Genomic DNA, 23896 nt, shown 5'->3' with positions numbered 1-23896 from the left:
TGTGGCAGTGGCTGCAGAAGATGGTCATGACGCCGGCACTAGGATGCCTGAAGCTGGCAACGCACCGCTGGCAACGCACCGTCCGTCTGTCCGTCCTCTCTGGCTGCTGTCTAAACCCGCTGACCCTGCTGCTCCCAGCTCCTTTTGTACCCTCCTGGGGCACAGAGGCCAGGCTTCGCATGGAGAGGGTTACCTCTAGTGACGCAACTCCAAACAGCTCGAGGCTATTTTTAGAAGGCAGGCTGCTAAAAATAGCCCTGGCAGCTGGCTGCAATCTGAGAGGGGAAGCAATAAAAGGAAGCCAGGGTCTTTAAAACAAACCTGGCTGCTCAGGAGGGGGTGATGATGAAGGTAGCAGGGATCCCCCTGTGGGGCACACATCCGCCCAGCTCCTGGCCCACAGTTGTTGCCAAACCAGCAGAAGGCCTGTGGCTTGTCTCTGTGGCTAGTCTGTCTGCTTGGCAGCTGCTCCCCAGCATCACTGATGACTGAGCTAAGTACTTGGGAAGGAGCTGATATGCCAAGAAAATGCACTGTGGACATTCAGACTGAGATGATGAGCAGTGTCCCATCCCTGGGTGTACTGCAAGGTTCTGGCAGAGGGATGTCAGAGCCACAGTGCCCAGGAATGAGAGGAAACATGTGAAAGGGGAGTAGGGTTCCTGTGATCCCTCTCCCTAGTGAGCCTCATCTTTTCTTTCCAGAGAGGCCTTCTCCCTACCATGATTTGCTCTCCTAGAGGCAGCTGGCATGGGGTGGTGAGCCTTTCTAGGGCCTGTTGTCTCCACTCAATATCCCAGAGATCACAATTCTCCCTAGAGTTACAGCCATCCATGGATGGAACCTGCAGCATCTTGAGGAGCCTCTGCTGAACACCATGGTGCCAAGTGCAGTGAGCTTGGGTAGACTGTGGGTACTTCCTGCTATCTGGCACTCTACAAGGAGAGTGAGCTTGGTGTTTCGGTGCTGGGGAAGGGGATGCCATGGCAAAAACCCTCCATAATTTCATGGCATGACTTGAGAGTGAGCCTGTGGCTGAGGCAGCTGGTTGAGCAGGGGAGCTGGAGTTGTTGGACCATGCATGGGAGATGCCCACAAACCATCACAGGTAACCTGCAGGTGCCAGGGATCATAAAGTAGGAGCCCAAGCTGAGGGTGCTCTCCCTAAGTGAGATATGCTGTCAGCACACACTAGCTCCCTTCAGGCCTCAGCCCTGCCCTTGATGCTCATCACTCACCACAGTGAAGTGTTGCCAGCATGCAAAGAACAAGCTCTTGTCACAATTATGTTGCCTTCTGTTCTCTTGCCATGGGATTTTCATCTCTCATGCCCCTCGAGGCTGCTTTGTTGCAGCCATAGGGGCTACTTCCCACAGACTGAGGAACCCAGACACCTCTGCAAATCCATGTTGCTGTTTGAGCAGTACTTGACCCTGGGCACATGCCAGTCAGGGCCCTCTGCCACCTGTTCCTGGCAAACAGCCACCACCATCTCTCAGCTGCCCTGTGACTTCATCCCAGGGAATACCCTGAGCACTTCCCTCGCTTTCCCTGTTTTAGCTCTACTACAGTTGCTGCAGGAGCTCCTCTTCATTTCAGATATGTGATCTCCACAGAAAGGGGAATGGGCACAGACTTCTGGCCTGCCTGGAAAGGCTGCCCCAGACATCCCTCCCTGGGGCAGGGCACTGTGGGGCACCTGCCTTCCTGAGGCAGCACAGCACAGGAGATGTGGACCATTTTCCTCCCTGCCTCTTTGAAGGCCTTAACAGTCCCCAGCAGGAGGCAGGTGTCCCCTCCTCCCACCCAGCCAGGGCTGCAGCTCACACCAGTCACAGCCACCACACGTCCCTCCCACACCTTCTCTCCCCCCATTGTGCCTGCTGCGACACACAAAGCAGAAGAAACCACATCTGCTTCAACTTTTATAAAACTCCTGCTAGTTGCTATTTTACAACAGGAGCCGGGCAGAGGATCCAGCTGGGCCCAGGCTCCCCACATCAGGCTAAGCTCAGGGCTGGAGCTTGCCATCCAGAGCCAGGAAGCTGGTCAGCACTGGTGGGTGCAGGTGTGGAAGTTCCTGCTCTCTCTAGGCAGTGCAGGAACAGTTCATAACCCAGGGCAGTCCTGGGGCTGTGGCTGGTGGTAGGATTTGATTCAGGCCCTTGGAAGATGGCGGGGGACCAGGTCAGCACAGCTGCAGCTCCAGGGGCAAGGAGAAGGAAGGCAGAGGTACTGGAGCCATCAGCAAGGAGGAGGGTTCACAATTGTGCTGCTGGGGTGAGCAGATTTCTTCCCTGGCAGCCTGTTCTGCCTGCACACTCATGCTGCCCAAAAGATGTCAACAACAGAGGGAGGTCTGGCTAGGGCAAGACAAACTGAGCTCACATGTTCCTCATTTGAAAGGGCTAAAAACTCATGCAGGCAGTGGAGCAAGAGATCAGTATGTGGAGAGGCGAGGGCGGGGTGGTAGAGGGACGAGCCGGTGTCAGCCCTGAGAAGAGACGATGGGGCGGCTGATGGTGCTGTTTGTCGTCATGGCAGAGAGCTCCCATCTGTAATACACCAGGAGATACACTGAGAGATGGCACAAACACAATGCCCAGGGCTGAAGCAGCTCCTGCTGCATGCCAGCCTCAGCTGTGGTCTCCAGCCCAGCCCACCCTGAAGCTGCACAGGCAGCCCTCAGCCAGGTCTGGAGCATCCCAAGGAGGCAGTACACCCATGGGGTGACTTCCCAGCAAGGCAGTACCTGATGTCATGGGGAAGGCCGGACTGGTCCAGGCTGTACTGAATCACTGCTAGCTTACACAGAGTCTTTAGACTGGGGCCTGTGGAAAGAGGGCAGTTAGCTACAGAGGTCCTCATCTGGGCTCTATGGGGCTTGGAGGTCCCCGCATCATGCTGTCAGTGCCATAGGAAACTGAAGTCTGTGTGAAAGGAGTGCATGAAGAGCCACAAGCTCAACTTGGGTCTAAAAGCACAGTTGCATTTCTGGCTTGTCTGCTTTAAGCCATATACACCAGCCAGAGGCAACTGCCTGGCTCAGAGAGGTAGGCACCTGGAGCCATGTAGGCCACAGTATGGTGCTTCACAGCAAGGCTTGCTCACAGGTCACCTTGTGGTTAGCAGCACAAGCTGGGCAAGGGTTGCTCACGTACTGAAGTCAAGGATGTAGAGATCCGAGTGATCCATCAGGTCAAATTCATCACCCATTCCCTCCTCTGGAGATGGGCTGTGGAAGCCAAGGAAAGTGTGTCAGTGTCAAAATGCCTGTACATCAGTTACAGTCCCTTGGGCTTCCCAAGGGCTGAGCAAGTCCAGGACCATTCCTGGTCTGCCTGCCCCATGCAGGGACCTTCTAATCCCTCCTGTCCTTTTGCTTTCCCCTGCAGCACCTTAAGTCATTATCCTCTCACCTCATCACAGGGTAGGCAGAGCTGCACAGAGCCAGAGCTGCCTGGCAACCCCAGCTCCAGCAGTTGGGCAGGAACACACACTCCTCTGCAAGCCATAGCAGGGAAAGGGGAGTCCTTGCACACAGCCACAGTGATGCCAGCTGTGAGCCTCCCCCTCACCTTGCCTGCATCTGTTACTTTGCCGTACCTCCAAGCACAGGTCTCACTATGCAGGGAGCATCCCTCTTCCCTCCTTGTACACTGACTGGCCTCTGGCTCTTTCACTCTCTTCCTTCCCCAGGTACCTCCCAAGCTGCTCCTCAACTACTGGGCCTCCCCCAGAACTGTGGCACCCACCACCTCAGGAGGGTGCTGGAGGTTTGTTTCAGGGCTCTATTTGCTCAGCAATTCCAGTGGATCTGACTCTTCAAAGAGCTCCACTTAAGTGAGGCAAAGCTGAGCCCTGCAACAATGCTGAGGGCAACTCTTAGCAGGCTGCAGAAGGCATCTGTGTTAGCACTAACACCTGTCCTGCTCTTTGGGTGATAAACAGGCTCCATGGGCTGCCCCACAGCAGGTAGGACAGGCAGGATGGCATCACCTAGAAAACCCATCTCTGTTGGAGACTAGACAGCTTTACCACAATACTGTATCACAGAAGGCTGCCTTAGTAACATGTTAGTAAACACATACAGATCAAGCTTCCTGGGCAGGCAAGGATCAGCCCATCCCTACCTGGCCTCAACACATATGGCAGTAGGACACAGTCCATACTGTGTCTTTTTACAGACCTCAGGCCAGCTTCATCTCATGGCCAAGGGAGGAGGCATGCAATGGGAAGTACAAAGACATCAGACAAGCATCTGATCTAGGAAGAATCAAGCAGCACATAATGTCACAGTACAATGTCCAAAAACCTGTACTGGAGTCCCCAGTGAGGTAGGTAAGCTGGAAGCCCAAGAGGACTTTTTGCAAAGTGCTCTAGTTGTGCTGCAGGGCTGCAGATCATGGTAGCCATGACCTGTCTCCAGAGATGGTGGCAGACTCAGCAAGTAGCTAGTGGCCATTCGAATTTTCTACAACCTGAAAAGACAACAAAAGGAGCCATATGCTGCAGGCAACTGCTGTGATCTCCCTGCTCACCTCACTTCTAGCTTCCCAGGGCTGCATGGAGCATCTGCAGAGTGCCATGTTACTCATGAGCCATGCCATGGAAAGCTGTGAGCTAGATCCTCCTGTCTATAAGCTCTCAGGAGCACTGATGCTGCAGGGAACAGAGGTAGCACACACTGTACCACACTGCCTTAGCACTGCCATGGGCCAGAGTGAGATAAGCCAAGATGCTTTCTCTGAGGACAATATGAAAGGTGCTCTGCACAAGTTCAACTTTTTCTGCAGAGAACTGAAGGCAGCAGCAGAGAATAAGCACCTGAAGCAGATGCCGAGGTCTTCACCTGGCTTAGTGGCAGTGCTTTCCCTCTTTGTCCATAACAGCCATGTGAACCTGCTGCATTAGCAGAAACGCTCCAGCAGAAGCTCACAGGTTAGCAACCTGCAGGCCAGAGAACATTTAATTTTCTGAGCTCACATTCCTTTGACAAGGCCAGCAGCTGGACTGCTTCTGAGTTCTGCTGCATGAGCTGAAGTTGTGTACCGAGCACAAAACACAAGGGTTTTTTAATTGCAGTTAAGATCTATTGCAATTATTTCAGCGCAACCATTGAGATGTTGCAAGAGAAGTGTAGAGAAAGCTGCTAGGAAACATCTGCATGGGAGTGGAAGCTCAGACATTTCTCAGTCTGCCTGTAGGAAGCACTGTGGGCTCCAGCCACTGCTGCCTGGCAGTACCAAAATGGAGACAGCATTTCAGAAGACTATGAGTACACACCAGGCACTGATCAGTGCAGCAGTCATTTTAAGCTGATACTCCCTGATGTTAGTCCTGGAATGCTAGTAAGGAACTATGGCCTGAGGCTTTTTTGGGGAACAGCCTCACCTATGGTTCTTTGCCTCTGCAGTCTTGATGGAACAGTTAAAGCACCTGAGAGACTGGTTGCTGCATCCCCTAGCACAGAGGCCAGCCTGTGATGGAACATTTGTGCTTGGACCAGGGGAAAGCACTCCCATGGCTGATGGTCATTTGGAGAATTTGAAAGAATGAAAAGGTGTTCTAAGTACTGCTTTGGTTTGTGACAAGGCAATTTAGCATGTCCTCACTGCTTAATTGGGAACTCCTACAGTGACTTCTCACCTCAGAGTCACTTTTCTTTCCCACCTATAACCCACTAAGCTTCACTTCTCATGAGACAGTACCTGCTCCTTCCAGGTTCCCATACCCACAGCACAAACTGCAGGGCACATCACACTACTGGCAGAGAGGATCTACTGCTGATGGGTCCCAGCTGCCCAGATACAGGCAAGGGCCCTTTTAATTCCATCCCTCCACACTCACCACACCCCAATCTAATCTCACATCCACATCACAGGAAACCCGAGACCATCCCTTATCTTTCAAAGACAAGCCAGCAGGCACCAGTCTGTGGTTTTAATCACCAAATTGCAAGCAGCTAAGGAAAGCCTGGAGTTCAAGACCAGGAGAGAAGCAACTCCCAGACAACAGGGCACCCTTCTGCCAGAGCTCAGCAAAACTGCACACACCAGCAGCAATGCAACTTGGTGTGTTGGTGAATGCTCTTGGGTCCTGCACCAAGCACCCAGTGAGAGTCCCTGCTCCTGCATCAGAACTGGGCATTTCTAAGCCTTGTCATGAAAAACTCAGCCAAACCTGGATAGGTATCTGCTCAGCTAAACTCTGTTTTGTATCATTCCCTCTCCTCCTTGTTTCCCTTGTGCATCGTCTCTGCATGCTGAAGTGCTGGTGGGTTTGGGAAGAAACCAGACCAGCACCAAAACTGTGACATAGCTAATAGAAATAGTTTAGTGCTACATGACTTCCTGGTCACTTAAACGGGACACAAATGACAGGGTTGCTGCTGGCCATGTGAGAGACCATGTGGGTTCAAAAAGACCAGGCTCTGGGCAGGACTAGAAATAAACAAACTAAAAGAAGAACAAAGAAAGCGACTAAATAGTTGGATGCTGCAGGAGCAGGCAACCTGCAGATGTGCCTCTTGAAAAGTCTACAGTGAATTCTACAAGGGAATGCAGGACACAAGACCTGTCCACAAGTGCTGCAGCCTAGCAAGCTGAGCCTGCTGGCTCATCCTCCAAGGAGCCCTGATGGATCCTTGTGCTGTGCTTCCCCCCATCCCCCTCCCTTCCTGGGCAGGGGGGCACAGGTCAGCAGGCAGACCACAGGGAGTTCTCCATTACAATGACTTCCTGGAAAACTTCTTATCTCTCGCCAGGGAGCTCCAGAATACACCTGATAACTGCTACAGGAAGTGAGCACAGTCCCCATCCCCCTGCCTGTCTCCCCCTTCCCCAGCCTGCAAGACCCTCCCTCCCCCCCAAGCAAGCTGCATTCCTGGCCACCAACAATTCTTCCTATCCCAACCTAGTACTGCTGAACTGTCCTGTGTTCAGGTTGAATCTGGATTACGAAACAAGTTGAATACTGAAGTCATTCAGTGGAGAAGACAAAGCACTGGCAGAGGTTGACCAAACTCCAAAAGTTGGTGTTAAATTTTTTATGGTTTGCTAGCATTTCCTAGGAGTCTAGGAGTGGCTAGGTTTAGAATCAAGAGTGCAGGGGCTGCTGTTACACAAATCCACACTGGTAGCATTTGAGAGCATCCAAAACTACCATCAAGTCCTACCAATCCTTCTGCACAACTCACCTACACTGAGCACTCCCTCATATCTACACAAACATCCTACAACTAAGCACACATCCCCAGCACCCCTGGGGCCTGAAAGCCCTTCATACCATCACACTAGTATAGTCAGCTCACTAGCAGAACCCTCCCTGCCTTGCCTTCTGCTCTAGCCTATCTTCAGAAGTATCCCCGGAAAACCATTGCCAGTGTGGCAGAGAAAGCCCCAAGGCTTTCTAAACCATGTTGAGGGCTGAAATAATTTTAGATGTCTCTGCAAGGTAGACGCTAGCAAACAGGCCTGTATGCCAGAGCTGTAATTTGTCATTCCAGACAGCACAGAGTGTGTCCTGGTGATGATCCACTTCCTTTCTTTCAGCAGCTGTTAAGGCTCTTGGCCACATCCAGCTGCCCTGCACCCTGACAGCATCACTTCCAGTGTTTGACAAACAAATCCTTAACACCAGGCCCCTTTTGTGAATGGAAATTTTCTTAGGGAACACTGGCACAGAAGGGGATGATGCTTTGTTGTGTGTGGGCTCCTCAAACAGCTCTCAACTCAGTTGACATCCCACTGCAGGTTTGAAGACACCACACTTGTCAGTGGAAGAAAGAAACTCTGGTGGGAGAAGCAGGAAAACACATAAGGGAGGATAAGTAAGTCTGAGGTCTGCTGCAGCACAGCAGATTGGGATACATCCAGTCCTTCTGATGTCAGGATCTCCTCCTTTCTCCCCACCACCTATTTCACAGAAAGTCCACCCACTGCACAACCTTTCTTGAACAGCATCTTACATACTTCTGCCTTTACTTGTACAAGAAGGTTAGTTATCAGCTACTTTACAAGCTTACACAACATCTTCAATCTCCTCCTCAGCCTTTTTCCAGAGAAGCCCTGGTCTACATGATTTCTTGCATTTGTAAGGCTGAAGGACAGTTGCCATGTGCCTCTGAAGTGTGTCTGACTGCAGCATGGGGCAGGGTGTGGTGGGACACTGTGCTTAAGGGAATGGCAAACCCTCTCACAGAGCCACCCAACACAACTCACCTGGTGCCTCCAAAAAGAATGATTTTGTCCCCCACTCTGCAGCAGCACTGCCGGCGTCGAGGACATGGGCCTTTACCCTTGGGCTCAATCTTCCTCCAAGAAAGAGAAACTAAAGGGTGGAAAAGGGTACACCAGATTATCAGAAGAGCCTGGCCAAGACCCGGGTACAAGCAGGCTATGGATTTAAACAGATCACATCAAAACTGGAGGCCCACTGCCCCTCAGACAACAGCTAGCCAATATTCATCTTCCCTGTCCACCTCTTCTCACTAGCAGCAAAATTATGTACTTCTATGAGGTTACTACTGAAGTGTCACTTAGATGACAGGCACAGCCCTGGAGCTCTGCCTGCAGATTCAGTCCTTTGACATGCATAGTGCCAGGACCCGCAGGCTGCCACAGCATCAGGCTGGACATCAGAGGGAGCTGTACAGGGCAGAGCTCCATCCAGGACAAGGCAGGCAGGCAGCCTCCTTTCCTCAGCACCCTGTCACCGTAAAGCTCTGGAGGAATACCCAGGAACAAGCTCCATCTGCTGGCAGCCACCCTGAATGCAGAGCATCCTAAAACTAGAGACTGATGGGATAGCCTGCTTGTAGGAGCAAGGGGAACCGAACCAGATGGTGAATATAGCCTTTGTTCTTGCTGCTCTCTGTGGCAAGGATGCTGGAGGGTGATTAATCACAAATGCACAGCATCAAAACCTTCAGGAACTCTCTCCCACTAGCTCATAGGTCAGCCTGGGAAGCACCAAATTGGCTGCTCTCAAGTACCTTTACTGTGCAAAGCAATTAGCAAACAAAATAAGTGTAATGGACTGTGAAAAGTGCCTGCCTGAGGACTAAAAACTCCAAAACATCTCAGAGTTGACTGATTTTCAGGGTACCAGCTTAAGAAACACCCCTTCTGCTGCACAGCTTGATTTGGTGCCAAAAGACCATGGTATGGTGATGCTGCAGCTCAAGTTGAGCTGTTTCCCCAGCTACAATCTCTCGTTCTAACTCCGTTTTTTTCCTATATCTTCTTTTCTGCCAATACTCCTGCATATCTAAAAACAAGACAATGTTTTGCCACCCACCCTTTCATTAGCTGTGTCTTTCAACAGTATTTTCCACTTTCTAACTGAAACTTGGTGACAGTCTGAGGAGGAACAGGGCACAGTGACAAGTTCCTGTCAGAAGAGCCGTTTCCCCACACACAGACTCCTTTTCCTTGGAGAGTATCCTCATCGGAGCACTCACACACCTGAGAGGAGCACTCACACACTTGAGGACCTTAAGCACTCTCACTGTAACAAGTTAAAAGCACAAATACCTGGGTTGAATTTCCAGAGATCGTGGAAGTGTCTGTTCAGCCGTGCGTTGTAGCCACCAAATACATATAGCTCCCCGTTGTAGCTGACTGTGGGGAAAGCACAGATATCAGTGTGCCACCCAACACAGTGCCCAGCAGGTCACTGCCCTAACATCAGACACAAAGCAAAGTGGTGCTGGTTATCCACTTTTGCTTTCACCACCTTCCTGTGCAGAGCTATGTGCAAGGCTTTTCAGTGGGTGGCATCCTTCCACAGAACAGGCTCTATGCACCCCTTGTACCCCCACATCTCCACCTAGGAGACCAGACACCCTGACTGATGCAGCCAGGAATTTCCTTCTATTGTCCTTCTCTCTCAGCAGACCCACACTCACATGCCGAATGGCTCCGACGGCCTTCAGGGAGTACTGGAGTTGGAGGAGAGTCCAGCCAGGAATTTGTTTCTGTATCAAATACTTTAATCCGGTTACAGTAGATCTCATTGTTGGAGTGAAATGGTCCAAAACGATCAGCTCTGCCACCAAATACATACATCTTTGTTCCTATGATGGTAGCTGAATGGAAGTCTCTCCAGCGAGCTGGTGTACCCTGGAGGGACAAAGTAAAAACAGGAAAAGAGAAAGAATGCAGATTGCTCAGGGAGATGACACATCTTGGGGGAGTCAAGAGATGGGGAAGTCAAGGGAGCTGCCCTCTCCTAGAGAAATTCCCCTTTTGCAGATACCAGCCACACTATACAGAAGCTGTGAAACAAGTGTGAGCAGCTGCCACAGAGAATGGCAGATGTGAGACTTCCTCCACAAACCAGCATGAAAAGCAGACACTGACCTTAGCAGAAATTAAGGTCCACATCATGTTTGTGGTGTCCAATTTATGGATATCGTTGGAAAAGCAGTCAGCCTGGAAGACAGCATGGAAGCCTGGTCACAACTGAGAAGCCAGATCACATTTGGCCCCACATTCCTGGAGCATCCTTTTGGAGTCAGTGCTTCCTAAGAGACATTGTGCTTGCTCCAAAATGTCAGGATAGGCAGCACACTTATCACTTAACAAGAGGGAAGCAAGGCCCATTTCTCCTTAAAAGTGTCCTGTCTCTCCCTGCAGCTTTCCCATGTTTCCCATTCATTCCTTCCCCCAAGGCTGCCCTGCACACAATACAAACATTCACAGCAGAACCCTACTGCCACTTCATGCAGCCACAGAAGAAAGGGGCACTAATGGGACAGTCAAATTGGCTCTGCTAAGGTCACCCAATGAGAGGCAGAAGCTAAGATTACTTCCAGGAAACCAAACATCCAGGAGAAAATGCACTTGGTGGTCTGAGGATCCTGCAGCACCTGTCTGCAGCTAGCTTCCTGGAAGAGCCTGCATGCAGACAGACAGCACAGACCCCTGCTCCTCCAGGCAGAGGAGATAGCAGTGAGACAGCTACACACTTTTTTGGCCTTGGTTAAAACCAATTTCAAGTGCCTCATTTGAACTGCTCCCACTGTTGTATTCAAAGGCATGGATTTGGCACACTCCTGTCCTCAGAGGGGAATAACCCAAGGACTGCTGTAACAGAACCCCACCTTTCTTCCAAATAAAAATCTGCCATGAATTCGCACAGCTCTTAGGGAACCTGGAGTTAGGCTGAAGTGACATTTATCCACTTCTTAAGCTGGATTTGTAATCCTTAAGTAAGGATTTGTTCAAAGGAGCATTTGGCACACTGACAGCACAGGGTGACCTTTGGCTCAAGGTATTCTTAATGGGAGGGCAAGTGTTTGCTGGAGATAATCAGCAAGATGTGAGAGCAGGTGTGCAGATATTGGAAAGGGACAACATGGGCATGAAGGGGTTCTTTTGTTTGTTTTGTTGGTTCGTTGTTTTTTTGGGAGTGTTGACAGTTAAATGTGGTGATCTTAAGAGGTCTTTTCCAACTGTGAATTCTGTGATTCTGGCTCATTTCTCAGCCTATGTAAAATAAATATACCTCAATATGTATTTATTAAAAATGCTGCATATTTATCTATCTAGATTTGGCTGACAAATGACCTAGGAAAAACCACAAAAACAAAAACATATTCGGGTTTACCTCTATATATCTATAATGTTTTGGGGAGGAAAAAAGCCCCACAATTTTTTTTAGGACTACTTTCCAACCATCATCTCTGCAAAATAACCATGACCATAACTTGGGTAATAATGCCATAACTTCGTTGAGTTACAAAATGAAAGCAACTATGCACACAAATAGGTCCCTCTATCCTGCCTCTACTCATGTCCTCCATAGGAACACCCTCTTTCCCAATGGATAGCCAAACAACAAGTTACAGAGATTACTCACCAGCTGTTCGTAGCCTCCAAAGATAAACATGCTTTTTGCCAGGACACAAGCTGAGTGCCCATCTCTTGCTCCTGGGACCATTCCAGACACCTTTGGCGTGAACCACTTGTGCGTGTCTGAAACAAAACAGGAGGCAGCACTAAGAAAACACAGTAGATGTTGGGATGGGACAGCTCTTTACTACTGTTCTTCACTTTTAAGACAGAAATCCTTCCCTCTTTCAAACACAGTACCTACTTCTCTGGAGAGGCTACAAGGCTCTTCAGGCAGGGCTACCTGCTTGAGCCTCCACAGAGGGGAACAGTAGCAGAGCTCTCAGACCCTGGGCATGGCTTCAGACTCTGCTGAACCTGACAAACACTCATTTTAAGTAAATAGTACAACACTGCTTGAGCAATGTTATCTTTATTGAATTTCTTGCAAAACCTACTTGTCAGTCACCTATCAACTCTGCATTTGCAGTTCCAATTAAAGTGAAGCAATAATGTTAAGTGGCCCAACTGACCTCAGGGCGTGGAGATGCTGGGTAGCTGACCAAAGAAAAACAGCTCTCAAATCCAGGCAGAAGTCACCTAATCACACCATGTCAGCAGAGCTACTGTACACACCTCCACCTCTGCAGTGCAGCTCCCTCTATCTGATCTGCTCCTCTTGTTATCTTCTCATCCCCTCTTCAAGGGGAGCCTTTCTCACCATCATGGTTCCCTTCACACTGCTCCCCATGAGCCTGTACTAGCCAGATTTTGCCTCTTCCCCTGCATACTCCAGGGGTTGGCTTAATTTAGAGGAGCACTTTAAATCCAGCCAGAGCTGTTCTCCATGCCAGAGCAAGATGGAGCCAAGCCAGTAACTCACTGCCAAGCGTAAACAGGCACCTGTCCCCAAGAGCCCAGAGAGGCACAGATAAGCCTTGAGGCATCAGGAGACATTCCCCCCATCCTCCTTAACTGCTGCGAGCTGCCAAGAGCAGTGCTTATTTCAGGAAGTGGTAACACTGGAGCCAAAGCAATATTCCTCACGAGGATAACTGAACTTGGCCTGCAGCCACAACTATCCACCTTGGTTCCAGCTGGAACCACACAAAGGGGTATGCAAGGTCATCAGAATCCCTGGACAGCCTCTAGTGAGAAAGCTGCGGCAGCTATCAAGTTCTTTTACTTCACAGTGCTGCTTCTAAGCCCGGTTACGTGGTAGCAGCAAGAGCTCACCCAAGTGCAACATGTCTAATTTGAGATGGAACAGACCTTGGCTTGTGATCTGCTCGGCACCACGGGGGACAAAATTGCACTCAGACAGGACTTTATCCAGTCTGATGCAATTTCTAGTGGGACTTTCACCACAGACAACAGAACTGCAACTGCCAGCCTCACTTTCCAAGATTGGCAGGGGAGAGGCACAGCATATAGACAACTGCACAGGGTTCTGACCAGGACTGAAGTCTGACCTTTCTGTTAATTTTCACTTAATGCTGAAGTGCTGAAGCTGGGGAGACCAGGCAGGTCCCACTACCAGGCCTCTACAAAGGCAGAGGTTTACTGGTGGCTTCCCAGCTGCATGTGTCAGAGGAAGGGGGAAACCCTGTGGCCAGAGAGCAGCTCCAAGCTGTGAGACATTTTTTGCTGAAGAAAGGAACCCATGACCAAGCAACAGAGCAAGCTGTTTCCCTGGAAGTCCAGCAAGCCAGTTAGGGTTCAGTATTTAGATGGATTTGCCTCTGGAATCCAGGTACACACCTTCCCTTATTTTGCCATCCTGTCCCTGACCAACTCTGTGTTTTATTCCTCATTATCCTTCACAGTTTCAGAAAGGACTACCCTGGAGAGGAACCACAATCTCAGAGATCTGTAGCCTCTCTTTGCTGCAACCTTCAGCCACAGTAGTTATCATCAGAGAGAGAGGGCACAAAAACCTGATAGAACAATGAAAATCAGTTTGACTATCAGACAAGCTCAGTAATCTCTGTTCAAATGTTTTTTACAGTCAAGTATGCAGCCACCCTGCTCCCCTTCTAAATCTGTTGAAGCAGCCGGGTACACCAATTCCCCATTAGCACCGTTTCCTCCAGACTGTCACTTTGGAGACAGACTGAAGGACAGGAAAGGAAGTCAGGGAGCAGTGCTGCAGGACACAGAAAAGGTCTCATCAAGAACAACTATGACAAGGAAGAGTGAGAAGCTGGAACTTACTGACATCAAAGGCATAAAGCACGTTGCAGGCTCCCTCAGTGTCGTTGCGACCACCCCATATGTAGACAATGTCATCTATGAGCACTGCTGAGTGCCCATACCTCATGTAGGGCACCTCTCTCACATGGTCTCGGCTGTTTGTCCACACTGGAGGCAGCTTGATCCAGCGCAGAGACACTGAAAGCACAAGTTTGAGCCCAAGTCAAACGTTAAGCTCACTATGTGTTCTCAGTCTCACCCATCCTTTCCAGCTCCTTTTCCCCCTATGACAAGGTGCAGAAGCAGTCTAATAAGCAAGACAAAGCTGTGTCTGACCCTGAGTAGTAGCTAGTTAAGATATAGGGAAGCACAGTTTTATACAGACCCCTGCTACAAGAGAGACTAGAGAAAGCACTGGAGGACCAGAAAACCTTGGAAAGAAATAGTTTGTATTCTGCATCAGTTACACTGAAGAGGTTTCCACTCTGCCTTAGCCTAGACCGTGAGTGAAGGTACAGCATGCACAGACACAAAAATGGAGACAGGGAAAAGAAAAAGTGCAGAGGTGATAATGAATACAGACACGACTTCAGGGTAGTGACATTTCTGAAGAGACTCAAGAGCTGAAAGAATGGGCAGCACAGAAATAATTCACTGCAGCAACATGCATGGAAGCACACCTGAAGGCACCATTTGGGCTTGCAGTTTACATAAAGCAACATATCAGCATTGTGGGCACAGGGTTTGTTTGGTTTTGGTTTTTTTTAGATGAGACAGCCGTCTGCCTCCTTTACCCCCATCCATACCTCAGTTCTCTCTGCTAATCTTGTGTTACTAATAGGAGTTCCTTGTGATTACAAGTTCTCCTTCCTCATAGTCTGTATGTCACATTCAACAGCAGCTTGAGCAGTTAACAGGTAGGACAGGGTTTAATGACAGTGCAAGCATCACAGTCAGCCTCACATGGCCATTTCATAACAGCACCCAGACACCCTCCCTCCACCAACACATACAGTCTCTAGTTTTGTTTTCAACACAGAGATAACACAAAATATAACAGAAGACAGTCTCCAGTACCCTGAAATACTAAAGAAAAGGATCAGGCATATTAAAAGGTGAGCCAGTGGCAGAAAGGGCACTGAGAAAGCACAGCCTATGCTAAACTCAAGCTGGATGGGATGTTCCCTGACTAAAACACAGCATTTCTCTTAGGAAGATTGAAATAAATAATAAAAAATCTGGTATCTTGGCTTTAGCACTGGAATCTGGCAATCCTAATTGAGCAAGGGCTTGGAAAGCCAGTGTCACCTCTCACATGGTGACTGCAGCATCATGACCCTTTAATATTTGGGTGTGGTAAGAAGGGAAGAAAATACAAAAGCATTCCTTGGGCACAGTAATTATGCTTCTACGTGCCCTACTAGCACGTCTTACAAGCTACAATTTGAACTGCCTTAAGTGTGAGAGACCAGTCTGCCTAGACAGAGATGAGTGTCTTTGTTCACAAGATCCTGAGCTGCACACCCCTCTACACTGTGAGCAGGTCACCCTGGCAGTCCTGAGTAACCAATGCCCCTACCCAGTACTGCACAAATCAGCTTTCTCCACAGTTAGATTTAGAAGAGTGCATTCACTGTGTCTACATGTCACCTGCATGCTAGAAGAGCATTCAACATGCTGTCCGGTCTGCAAAACTTGTCTCTGTTCAGCTGCACCCACCCAAGTGTCTGTGCAGTTTTTCAGCCACCTGCCTAATTGCAGGAAAATTACAGGAAAATACTTCATGGACCAGCTCAATACCTCTTCAGCTCAAAGAGCACTGAATGAAAAAATACAGCTTCTCCCAGCACAGCCATAGCTCTAGCTCAGCCTCCTGACAGATACTGGCTACCCTACACAACCGGCTCCATCTCCAGTTGCTTTGCTAAGCCATGTTGTAAATCTGCATGATAGCTGCCACCAAAATGGGAAGGCCTCCATTCTATCCACGTGTCTCTGTTGACTCCATTATGCTGGCACTGGTTGTCAGGGAAACAGCGCAGGAGTCTAAACCTGGAGACTTAACAGAGTGTACTGGCTCCCACCCTACCACTTCCACACTCAGGGCAGGTGGTCATGGGCATGCTGCAAACTGGATGGGGGACCTGATCTAGCTAAACATCACCTCTCTGCATCTAGTTGAGTTAGTGTTCACAGAGAAAAAGGCCAAAACGAGCCATTGGTTACCTCCAGTGGGTTGTTATCCTAGCAGCATTCTGAAGTTCCTCTGTACCCTGCCCCTGAAGGTGGAAATATAGGGCTTCACAAGATGGTGCCATCTACACTGAAAGCTTCTTTTGAAATTAGAGTCAGACAACCTGCTACAGAGTGTAACAGGTTAAGCAGCAGTGGGCAAGAAAACTTCTAACCAAGACCAGCAATACAGTCTTTTGTTCACAAGGACATATCTACCTGCATTAAAAACATGGACATCAATCTGTCGCAGAGTCTCATAGTCTTCTCCAGAACAATATCCACCAAAGGAATAGACCTTGTGCCCGACGGCCACAGCCGCGTGGTTCACTCTCCGCGGCCCACCTTCCAAGTGCACCGCCCACCGTAGCATTCCTCCCTGCAAGCCAGACAGTCTTCAGGGCCCCCAGCACCACAGCAGCATGCTTCCTGGGCCACCACGATGACACCTGGCCCTGCAACAGAGATAGAATGCTGAAATAACATGATCCATCTCACAAGTCTTCCTTGAAGGCCAACTATAAAGGTTACATTGCTGTATCCTCACTCAACTGGAGATGGTTTTACTCTGCCCTTGGGAGGGAGATATAAGGGAGGTATTGTAACCTGAGCAAGACTTGGAAGAGCAAACAGAGATGCCCTCAGATACAAAACAAAAAACCCCTCAAGATAGTTGTACAGGCTGCCCAAGTCAAGCATCTTTGGCAAATGCAGCCAAGTGCTGTGTGCCCAGCCGGCCCCTAGTCATGTATCCATCACGCAGCCGGTGTAACAATTTGTCAACATGAATGAAAACCTATATGAGAGCCAGTTGGGAAGGTGAGAAGAACTGAGTCAGAGGGAAGAGAGCTTTTCAGGTCAGTCATGAGAAATATTAAAAAAAACCAAAACAAACACCCAACAAAAACCTTAAAGAACCATCCCCAAAAAAGGCAATTGACTTCCTGAGACTGAGGCAGACTGCAGCTACCAGCATTTGGACCTGATGATTTGACCACTAGGGTCCAGCTTAATTAACCATGAGAGAACAGAAACTCCCTAGACTGGGGAGAAAGTTCTTTGCTAACTATCAGAATAAGGCCTTTTGTCTCCTACAACAAAATCCAGGCATAACCATGAAAATTTTGTAACTTCAGATCACTTAAAAACCTGATGTGCTTCACGCTTCAAATAGATGGCTTAGATCAGCTCTTAGAGAGGTCACCACTTCTAATTTTTGCAGATCTGCTTTCAATCTAAGGATCTGGAGCACAGTCTTGCCTGTGTGCCTCTAAAAAAGCAGATCACTTCAATTCTTTAACAGTTTTTCCCCAGCCAAAAAACAGCCATTAGAAAATATGTCGGTGTTTCAGTCAGCCTAATGAAAATTCTTTTTTTTATTGCTTGGTTCCAGCTTCTTGAAACAGTCAGCTTACTCCCACCCCATGTCTAGTTTTAGCATTTGCAGAATGCAAAGAAATTTGCAGATGTCTTCCAATGAGGACTAAAATTCGTACACATTTTTCTCATTTCCTTTTCTTTTTGGAAAGTAGTGCCTTTTCCCAAGGAGAACTTTCCTCCTGTTTACAGTTTCTGAAGAAGCTAGAGAGCAGCAAGAGGGGACACTGCCATGGTGCTCTGCTCCAGTCAGCCTCCCCCAACTCCTCAGCCAAGCAGAACCACTGCTCACAACTAGGCACCTGTACAGCACATCAGCAACCTGATCACTGCAGCTACAGCCCACCTGCATGCTCCCATCTTATCCCCACCTGGGATGCCACCCAAAAGGAAACTCTTGGCATGGAGATAAACTCAGGTGTTCAGCTCCAGCCATGCATACTAAACAGTTCAAAAGCATCCAGCCTCATTCCAAACCTCCTAAATCTCAGCAAAATTTGAGTAATTTTTTTTTTAATTATTTCTTTTTTACGTCATTCCCAAAATGAGTGGCAACCAGAGCATGCTCTGTACCTGAAAGCTACAGCAAGAGGACATGTGCAAAATCCAAACAAAGAGCACCTTGCAGTCCCACTAATAACAGATGAGTGCAGACCAAGGAGTCCCTCCTGTAAAGCTGCTTCTTGCCGAGGCAACCACCATAATCTGAACAATCTGAATTGCAGTCAGCAACCCAGAAAGCCACATCAAGCTTCACTCCAGCAGAGCTGCTCTAGAAGGGCCCAGGAGTAGCCCCTCTCTGCTACAGGCCAGGCTTCACTGCATTTCTGGGACCATCCCAAATTCAGATCTAGCAGGTCCTTTTTTTTTTTTAAGTACTGTTTTATAGATTTCTTTAAAACCAGGCAGCAGCTTTTGTATCTTCCACAAAGCTACAGAATAGATGGGTTTCCATGGAGACCAAAGTCACCTTTTAAGCTATTTTAAAGGCTTCACATATCTAAATCTGTTTCCTGCCTCACTCGTGAGCTACCACTGAAAAATCTAACCAACATTTTCCTCAAAATTGCTTCTTGGTTAAGTGATTCTATAGGAGACTCCTCAAGGAGCTTAACTGGACTTTATCACTAGTGTCAATATATTCAACATCCTTCAGACTGAGCCTGATTCTGGAAGATTAAGAGCACTAATCTTGCTTCCAAGTTGAACACTTGGTTCCTCCTGGGGTGGAGGAGCACAGCAGACTCTTCTTCACCCTTGGGACTTCACTTGAGGTGTGTGCTGAGGAGCACGCTGCTGCCAGAGCAGGACACTGGTCCTCTCACTCCAACAGGAGGCAGCTACCCTGCCTGAGCTGTTTCATCATTAACATCAGTCACAGGTGTACAGGAATTAAAAGGCTGCACATCCTAAGGAGTGAATCTGGTCAACTGAGGGGCAGCAAGTCAAGGCTCAGCTGGTTACATTCCTAGGATTACAATTACTGTGAAAGGTTTCTCCAGAGATAAGCCCTTCCCAGGCAGCAGGCCCCAGGGAGGGGGGTGGTGGGAATGAGAGGTTTGAAGTCAGCTGTACTTCACCTTGGCTTGTGATGGGGATAACCTTCAGAGCAAATACAGATCTTGGCCAGAAAAGCCTCTTCCTGCCACTAGTCAGACCCAGGGCATGCAGGAACTCTCATTCACTTTATGAAAAGAAAACAATCATAAACGTGAAGCGATCCTTACAGGATCATACAATAAAAGCCAAATGGATAAATAAAATTTAACAAGCTGCTAGGGCTTTTCCAAACCCAAGTGCTCTTCTCTACACTGTAATAAAAACATTCAGCCAGGCTCCATCTTCTTCTGCCACTGGGCACAATCCTATTCCAAAATGGTGACATCTTCTGCCTTCACCAAGCACTTTTTCTCCCTTTTTGCCACACAAAGGTCCATAGCCCTCTCCTCCCTGCACAGCCACACAGCCCTGTTTTCCAAGGACCCCTCACTCCTCCCTCCCCATGCTTTTGCATCCAGCTCCAGCCTCACTCCTCTGCTGCATTTTTTTTCAATGGTTTAATTCGAACAGTATTCTACCCCAAAGTCAGTTTTTCTCCTTTGCAATTCCCCTCTCTGCACTACATGCAAATATGAATTTAACATTGTTTTAAAATATGGTATTTCTCTGTCCTGCAACTATACACCTTGTCAAGTCCCATTTCAGGTTTTGATTTCCAATTATATGACAAAATGAGGACATACACGACTTTCCAACCTAATTCCAGTGAGGACTTCTTAATACACCAATACACTTCACATTAGGCAGCGTGCCTTAGATTTCTGTAAAGATTACACAAAGCACAGCTCGTAGGAGACAGGAACCATACAACAATATGTTATAGAAAATGCATTCTGTGATTTCTCATGTAGGACACCAGCTACTGGGATGTAGGCTATAAAACTCAGAAATATTGATTTGTTGTACCAGAGGACTGAGAGGGCACTGGCTGCAGGAGGGTACTTGTCCCAGCTCAGGCAAACCAGGTGCTTTGCAACTCTTCAGTCAACCAAAGGAACTGTTACTGACACTATCACTCATCATGGATCAGAAGAAAGGCTTTAACGATGCAGAAAAATTAAGCTTGAAACATATAAATCACAGAAGCTATTGCTACTGCCAAAACACAGCAGGATGAGAAGGGGGTTGCCTTCTACAGGCATTCATGCAGATACTGTGCGTCCCTTTTCTGGATCCTCCTGAGCCACTCCTCTCCTGTCCGGAGCTGCAGCTCTTTTAGAGCAGCCTCCACAGTTCCTCTGTGCCCACAGCAGAAGCTGGCTGAAGGTCTGAGAAATCTTCTTCGACTAAGTCAACATGTCCAGATAAAATTGTGCCCCAACATCGCCAGGAACTCTGACTATCTACTTATAGGGAGACCAAAAAAGAATTTAATCAAAACAAGCACTATTTTCTTACACAGTGGGAGTAGATATTTTCTAGACAAAACAAAACCAAAGAAGCTGCACTTCCACATGCTCCACTGGCTTGGGTCACCTTAGAATAGGGAGCTCTGGTTGCCTTCCAGTCTCAGATGGGTGTGCATTCTGAACACATGCTGAGCACCATATATACACTCAGGGTCTCCTTTGCAGCACGGCACATGTTCAAGCCATCACTTGCTTCCACCCACACGTGTCACCTCCCACTCCACCTCCCCCAAAACTAATATATTTTCTCACTTTGTTTTGCACTAGCACAGGCAGCAATCATGCAATCGTCACAATTCCTCTGGTCTGGCATAATCTATCCGGAGTTACTCAAGCATGAAGAAAACAAAGAAATTTGTATAGTAACCCTGGCAGGTCCTGTCACTAATTACCAGAATATGAATATTTCTAAGAATCAGGTTACACCTCCCCTACTGTTGAGGTACCTGATGACGATAATGTTGGAAATTAAGTGAGCATGGCAATGAGTTGTTCCTGTGCTTCTAAACACAGGGAGGTTAAAATTTAAAAGTGCACAAAATTACCTGCTGTGGTCCCACAGAAGCACCTAAGCCCACCAATGACTGGCAAGCAGCACCACAAGCTCAGGCACACACTTTCAGATGAAGTGGTGCAGCCACAGCTGTGGGGTGACTGCAGACTGGCTGTGTCACTGCTGCTAGGAGTGACACTTGACCACAAGTGGAAACTGACAAGTCTGTCAGCAGAGAAATTGCTATGGACATCCTTCAACACCTCCCTTGCTCTTTGGCAGCACTTACATCCAGCAAAGGGAGCACAGCAGTTCACCTGGAGCATTTCACTGCTAAGCAAGGAAACAACCAGATTTTAAATCAACTCTGCATTCTTCCAATATAGCACCTAGAGACAAAACTCTCAAATCTTTGGCTGTGCTGTTGTCTGAAGATGCCCACAATGCCTGAAACAACCTTCATCCTAACTGCCACAGCTTACGCCTAACAAGAGTCTACCAACCCAGCATATGGCCATCTGATATCACCAGAAACATCACTTATATAACTGCTCACTAGTATACCTTACAAACTGCTGTAGTGACTTTAGCAAAGTGGCATAGGCAGAAAATACAGTAATTAAAAAAGAGTAATCATGGTTTTTTAAAATCAGATTTCTCAGCTGGTTTTCTGTTTGCTTTTTAAAATTTCTATTTCCAATCTCTACAATTAACTATGAAAATATTTCATTTGAGATAAAAAGCCAATGACCATCTCGAAACACAGCAGACAGATCATAATTTTGGAACAAAAATTTATACCCTTGGATAGACTTTTTTTTTCTAAGAGAGTTCACTGGGTTGCCTCATTCCTCTACAGACACAGAAAGAAACCTAGAGCCATTTCTGAAAGCTGCTCAGATTAGCCTTGCTGTAGTCAATTCCCACAACAAGGGGGAGAGACCCATCAGGAATCTCTCCGGATTTTCCAGGGTTCACTCTGTCACCCCCAGAATTACACCACCATCCCAAGCAGAGCAGCCTCCTTTTCCTGCAAAGTCCCTCCAGAGAGCAAATCCTACCTTGTGTCTGCCTCAGTCTCCTCTCCCAAAAGATGCCAGCCGCAAGGTTTAGTAATACTTAAAATAGCCCAACCAGCTCATGGCAGTCCATATATACAGTTCTATTTCAAGCACATCCAACTTACTGTTAGAGATAGCATGAGAACAACCCGCTTTCTTCACTCACGCTTGACATTTATCTGATGCTTTGACCGTTTGTGCTAAGGCAGTGTGAAATTGCAAGCTGGCACATTCAGCAGCTTGGACACTCAGAACACAATTCCAGCACCAGTAAACGAGACGGTGCTAGAACCGCCCCTGAGCTTGTTAACCGAGACCCATCTGGAAGCTCGTGTTAGACATGGGAATCACAGACCACGCTGCACTGACAGAAATTTATTCCAGTGTCCCTCCCTGCGGACAGCAGCACAGCCTCCATATTTTTGCCCAGATATTTTGCACACTGCCGACTTGCTTTTGCCCAAGGCCCAACCTAGATCCTGCACTCACTGAGCTTAATTCTTCTTTGTCACCTTTCCTCCCAGGCCCTGCTGCTGCTGCTTCTCTACAGAGCGGGTGTAAGTTTTGGAGATAACTCCTTGATCATTCCTGGTTCCCTGCCAGGAATTTGTCTCGGTCCCTAGCCACCGTCAAGCTGTTTCTACCTTGCCAAGTGCAGCCCTTGGGAGGGAGGGAAAAGACTCAGGAAAGCCGAGGTGAGAAATACTGTGGCAGTTTTTGCTTTACACAAAGCCACACTGTTTTCTCCCTCCGCACCTGCTGTTAACACCGAAACCGGGATCCTCCAGGCAGAGCCTTTGGCGGGGAGCGGGGAGCGCCTCAGGGGTGGCCTCCCATGACGAGCGAGGGCAGGCTCGCAGTGCCCACCTGTGTCAGTCCTTGGTCTGCTTTGACCCACGGGGCCAGGAAGGACCAGGCGTGAAGCCCCAACCCGAGATGAAAGCGTCAAGGTGCTGAAGCGGCACAAGCCCATAGGGATGGAGAAGTGGCGCAGCGGTGGTTACGCCAGGGCGAGGAGCAAGGCAGCCTCTCCGGCAGAGACCCGCCGGCGGTGAGAGGGGAGAGTAGGGTCGGTCGGCTGCCCGCCCCCTTCCCCTCACGGGCCCCTCGGGTCCGCCCCGCGCCTCCAAACGGCCCCGAAGGCCCTGCCCTGCCCACCCCGCGGCCGAGGGCAACCGGGGAGGGAGGCGGCCCCGGGCCCCGCGCCCAGCCCTCACGGAGGGGCTCAGCAGCAGCTCCAGTCCCCTCACCCGCCACGGCCGGCCCTGCCGCCGGCCCCCAGCCCCGACACAGCTGGGGCCTTGGGGAGGGCGGCATGGACGCCCCGCCCGAACAGCTTCTGCCTCTTAGTCCCGCTCCCTCTCAGCCCCAGCCCCGTACCTGGCGGCGGGAAGGTGGACCGGCAGCCCCGCTCCAACGGCCACACCCGCCTCTCCCTGGGACTTGTAGTCCGGCCCCGCCCCGCTCGCTTGGGACCGTGGGCGCCCTCCCTCGCCGGGAAGGCACGACCTGACACGGCCCCGCAGGGCCCCTCTGAGGGTGCCGGGCCAGGGCCCCCCGCCCCTCCGGGGTGGTGCCTTCGTTCGTGCCGTACTGTGCCCCGCCCCGGGCCCGACCACACCGCGGTCAGGCACGATATGGCGTCGCCTAAAGAGGCCGGGGGAGGGAAGCGACGGTGCGTGCCGCCGTCATCCCCCGCCGGACTACAACTCCCACAGTGCCCCGCGGCAACAG

The 23896-nt window shown here is 49.3% G+C and overlaps 1 protein-coding gene across 3 annotated transcripts; it reads right to left on the bottom strand.

Annotated features, from left to right (window-relative positions):
- Nucleotides 1–1912: 1912 nt before the first annotated feature.
- KLHDC3 (kelch domain containing 3) lies at nucleotides 1913–23815 on the bottom strand. Of its 3 annotated transcripts, none has more exons than XM_030448548.1 (11): nucleotides 23543–23815; nucleotides 16482–16717; nucleotides 14052–14228; nucleotides 11866–11981; nucleotides 10365–10436; nucleotides 9911–10124; nucleotides 9537–9623; nucleotides 8223–8331; nucleotides 3162–3235; nucleotides 2753–2831; nucleotides 1913–2555 (listed from the first exon to the last, which is right to left on the bottom strand). In XM_030448548.1, the coding sequence occupies exons 2-11, from the start codon at nucleotides 16633–16635 to the stop codon at nucleotides 2489–2491; spliced, it is 1149 nt and encodes a 382-aa protein (XP_030304408.1). In that variant the 5' UTR covers nucleotides 16636–16717; nucleotides 23543–23815; the 3' UTR covers nucleotides 1913–2488. The 3 variants fall into 3 exon arrangements, with proteins under 3 accessions (XP_030304408.1, XP_030304410.1, XP_030304409.1); XM_030448550.1 differs by lacking the exon at nucleotides 23543–23815 and adding an exon at nucleotides 22288–22434; XM_030448549.1 differs by lacking the exon at nucleotides 23543–23815 and adding an exon at nucleotides 22163–22202.
- Between the last annotated feature and the right edge of the window lie 81 nt (nucleotides 23816–23896).

This window comes from Calypte anna, chromosome 3, assembly GCF_003957555.1.
Source record: "Calypte anna isolate BGI_N300 chromosome 3, bCalAnn1_v1.p, whole genome shotgun sequence".
Taxonomy (NCBI): domain Eukaryota; kingdom Metazoa; phylum Chordata; class Aves; order Apodiformes; family Trochilidae; genus Calypte; species Calypte anna.
Note: the sequence above shows the minus strand (reverse complement) of the source record. Positions and strands in the feature narration are given on the sequence as shown.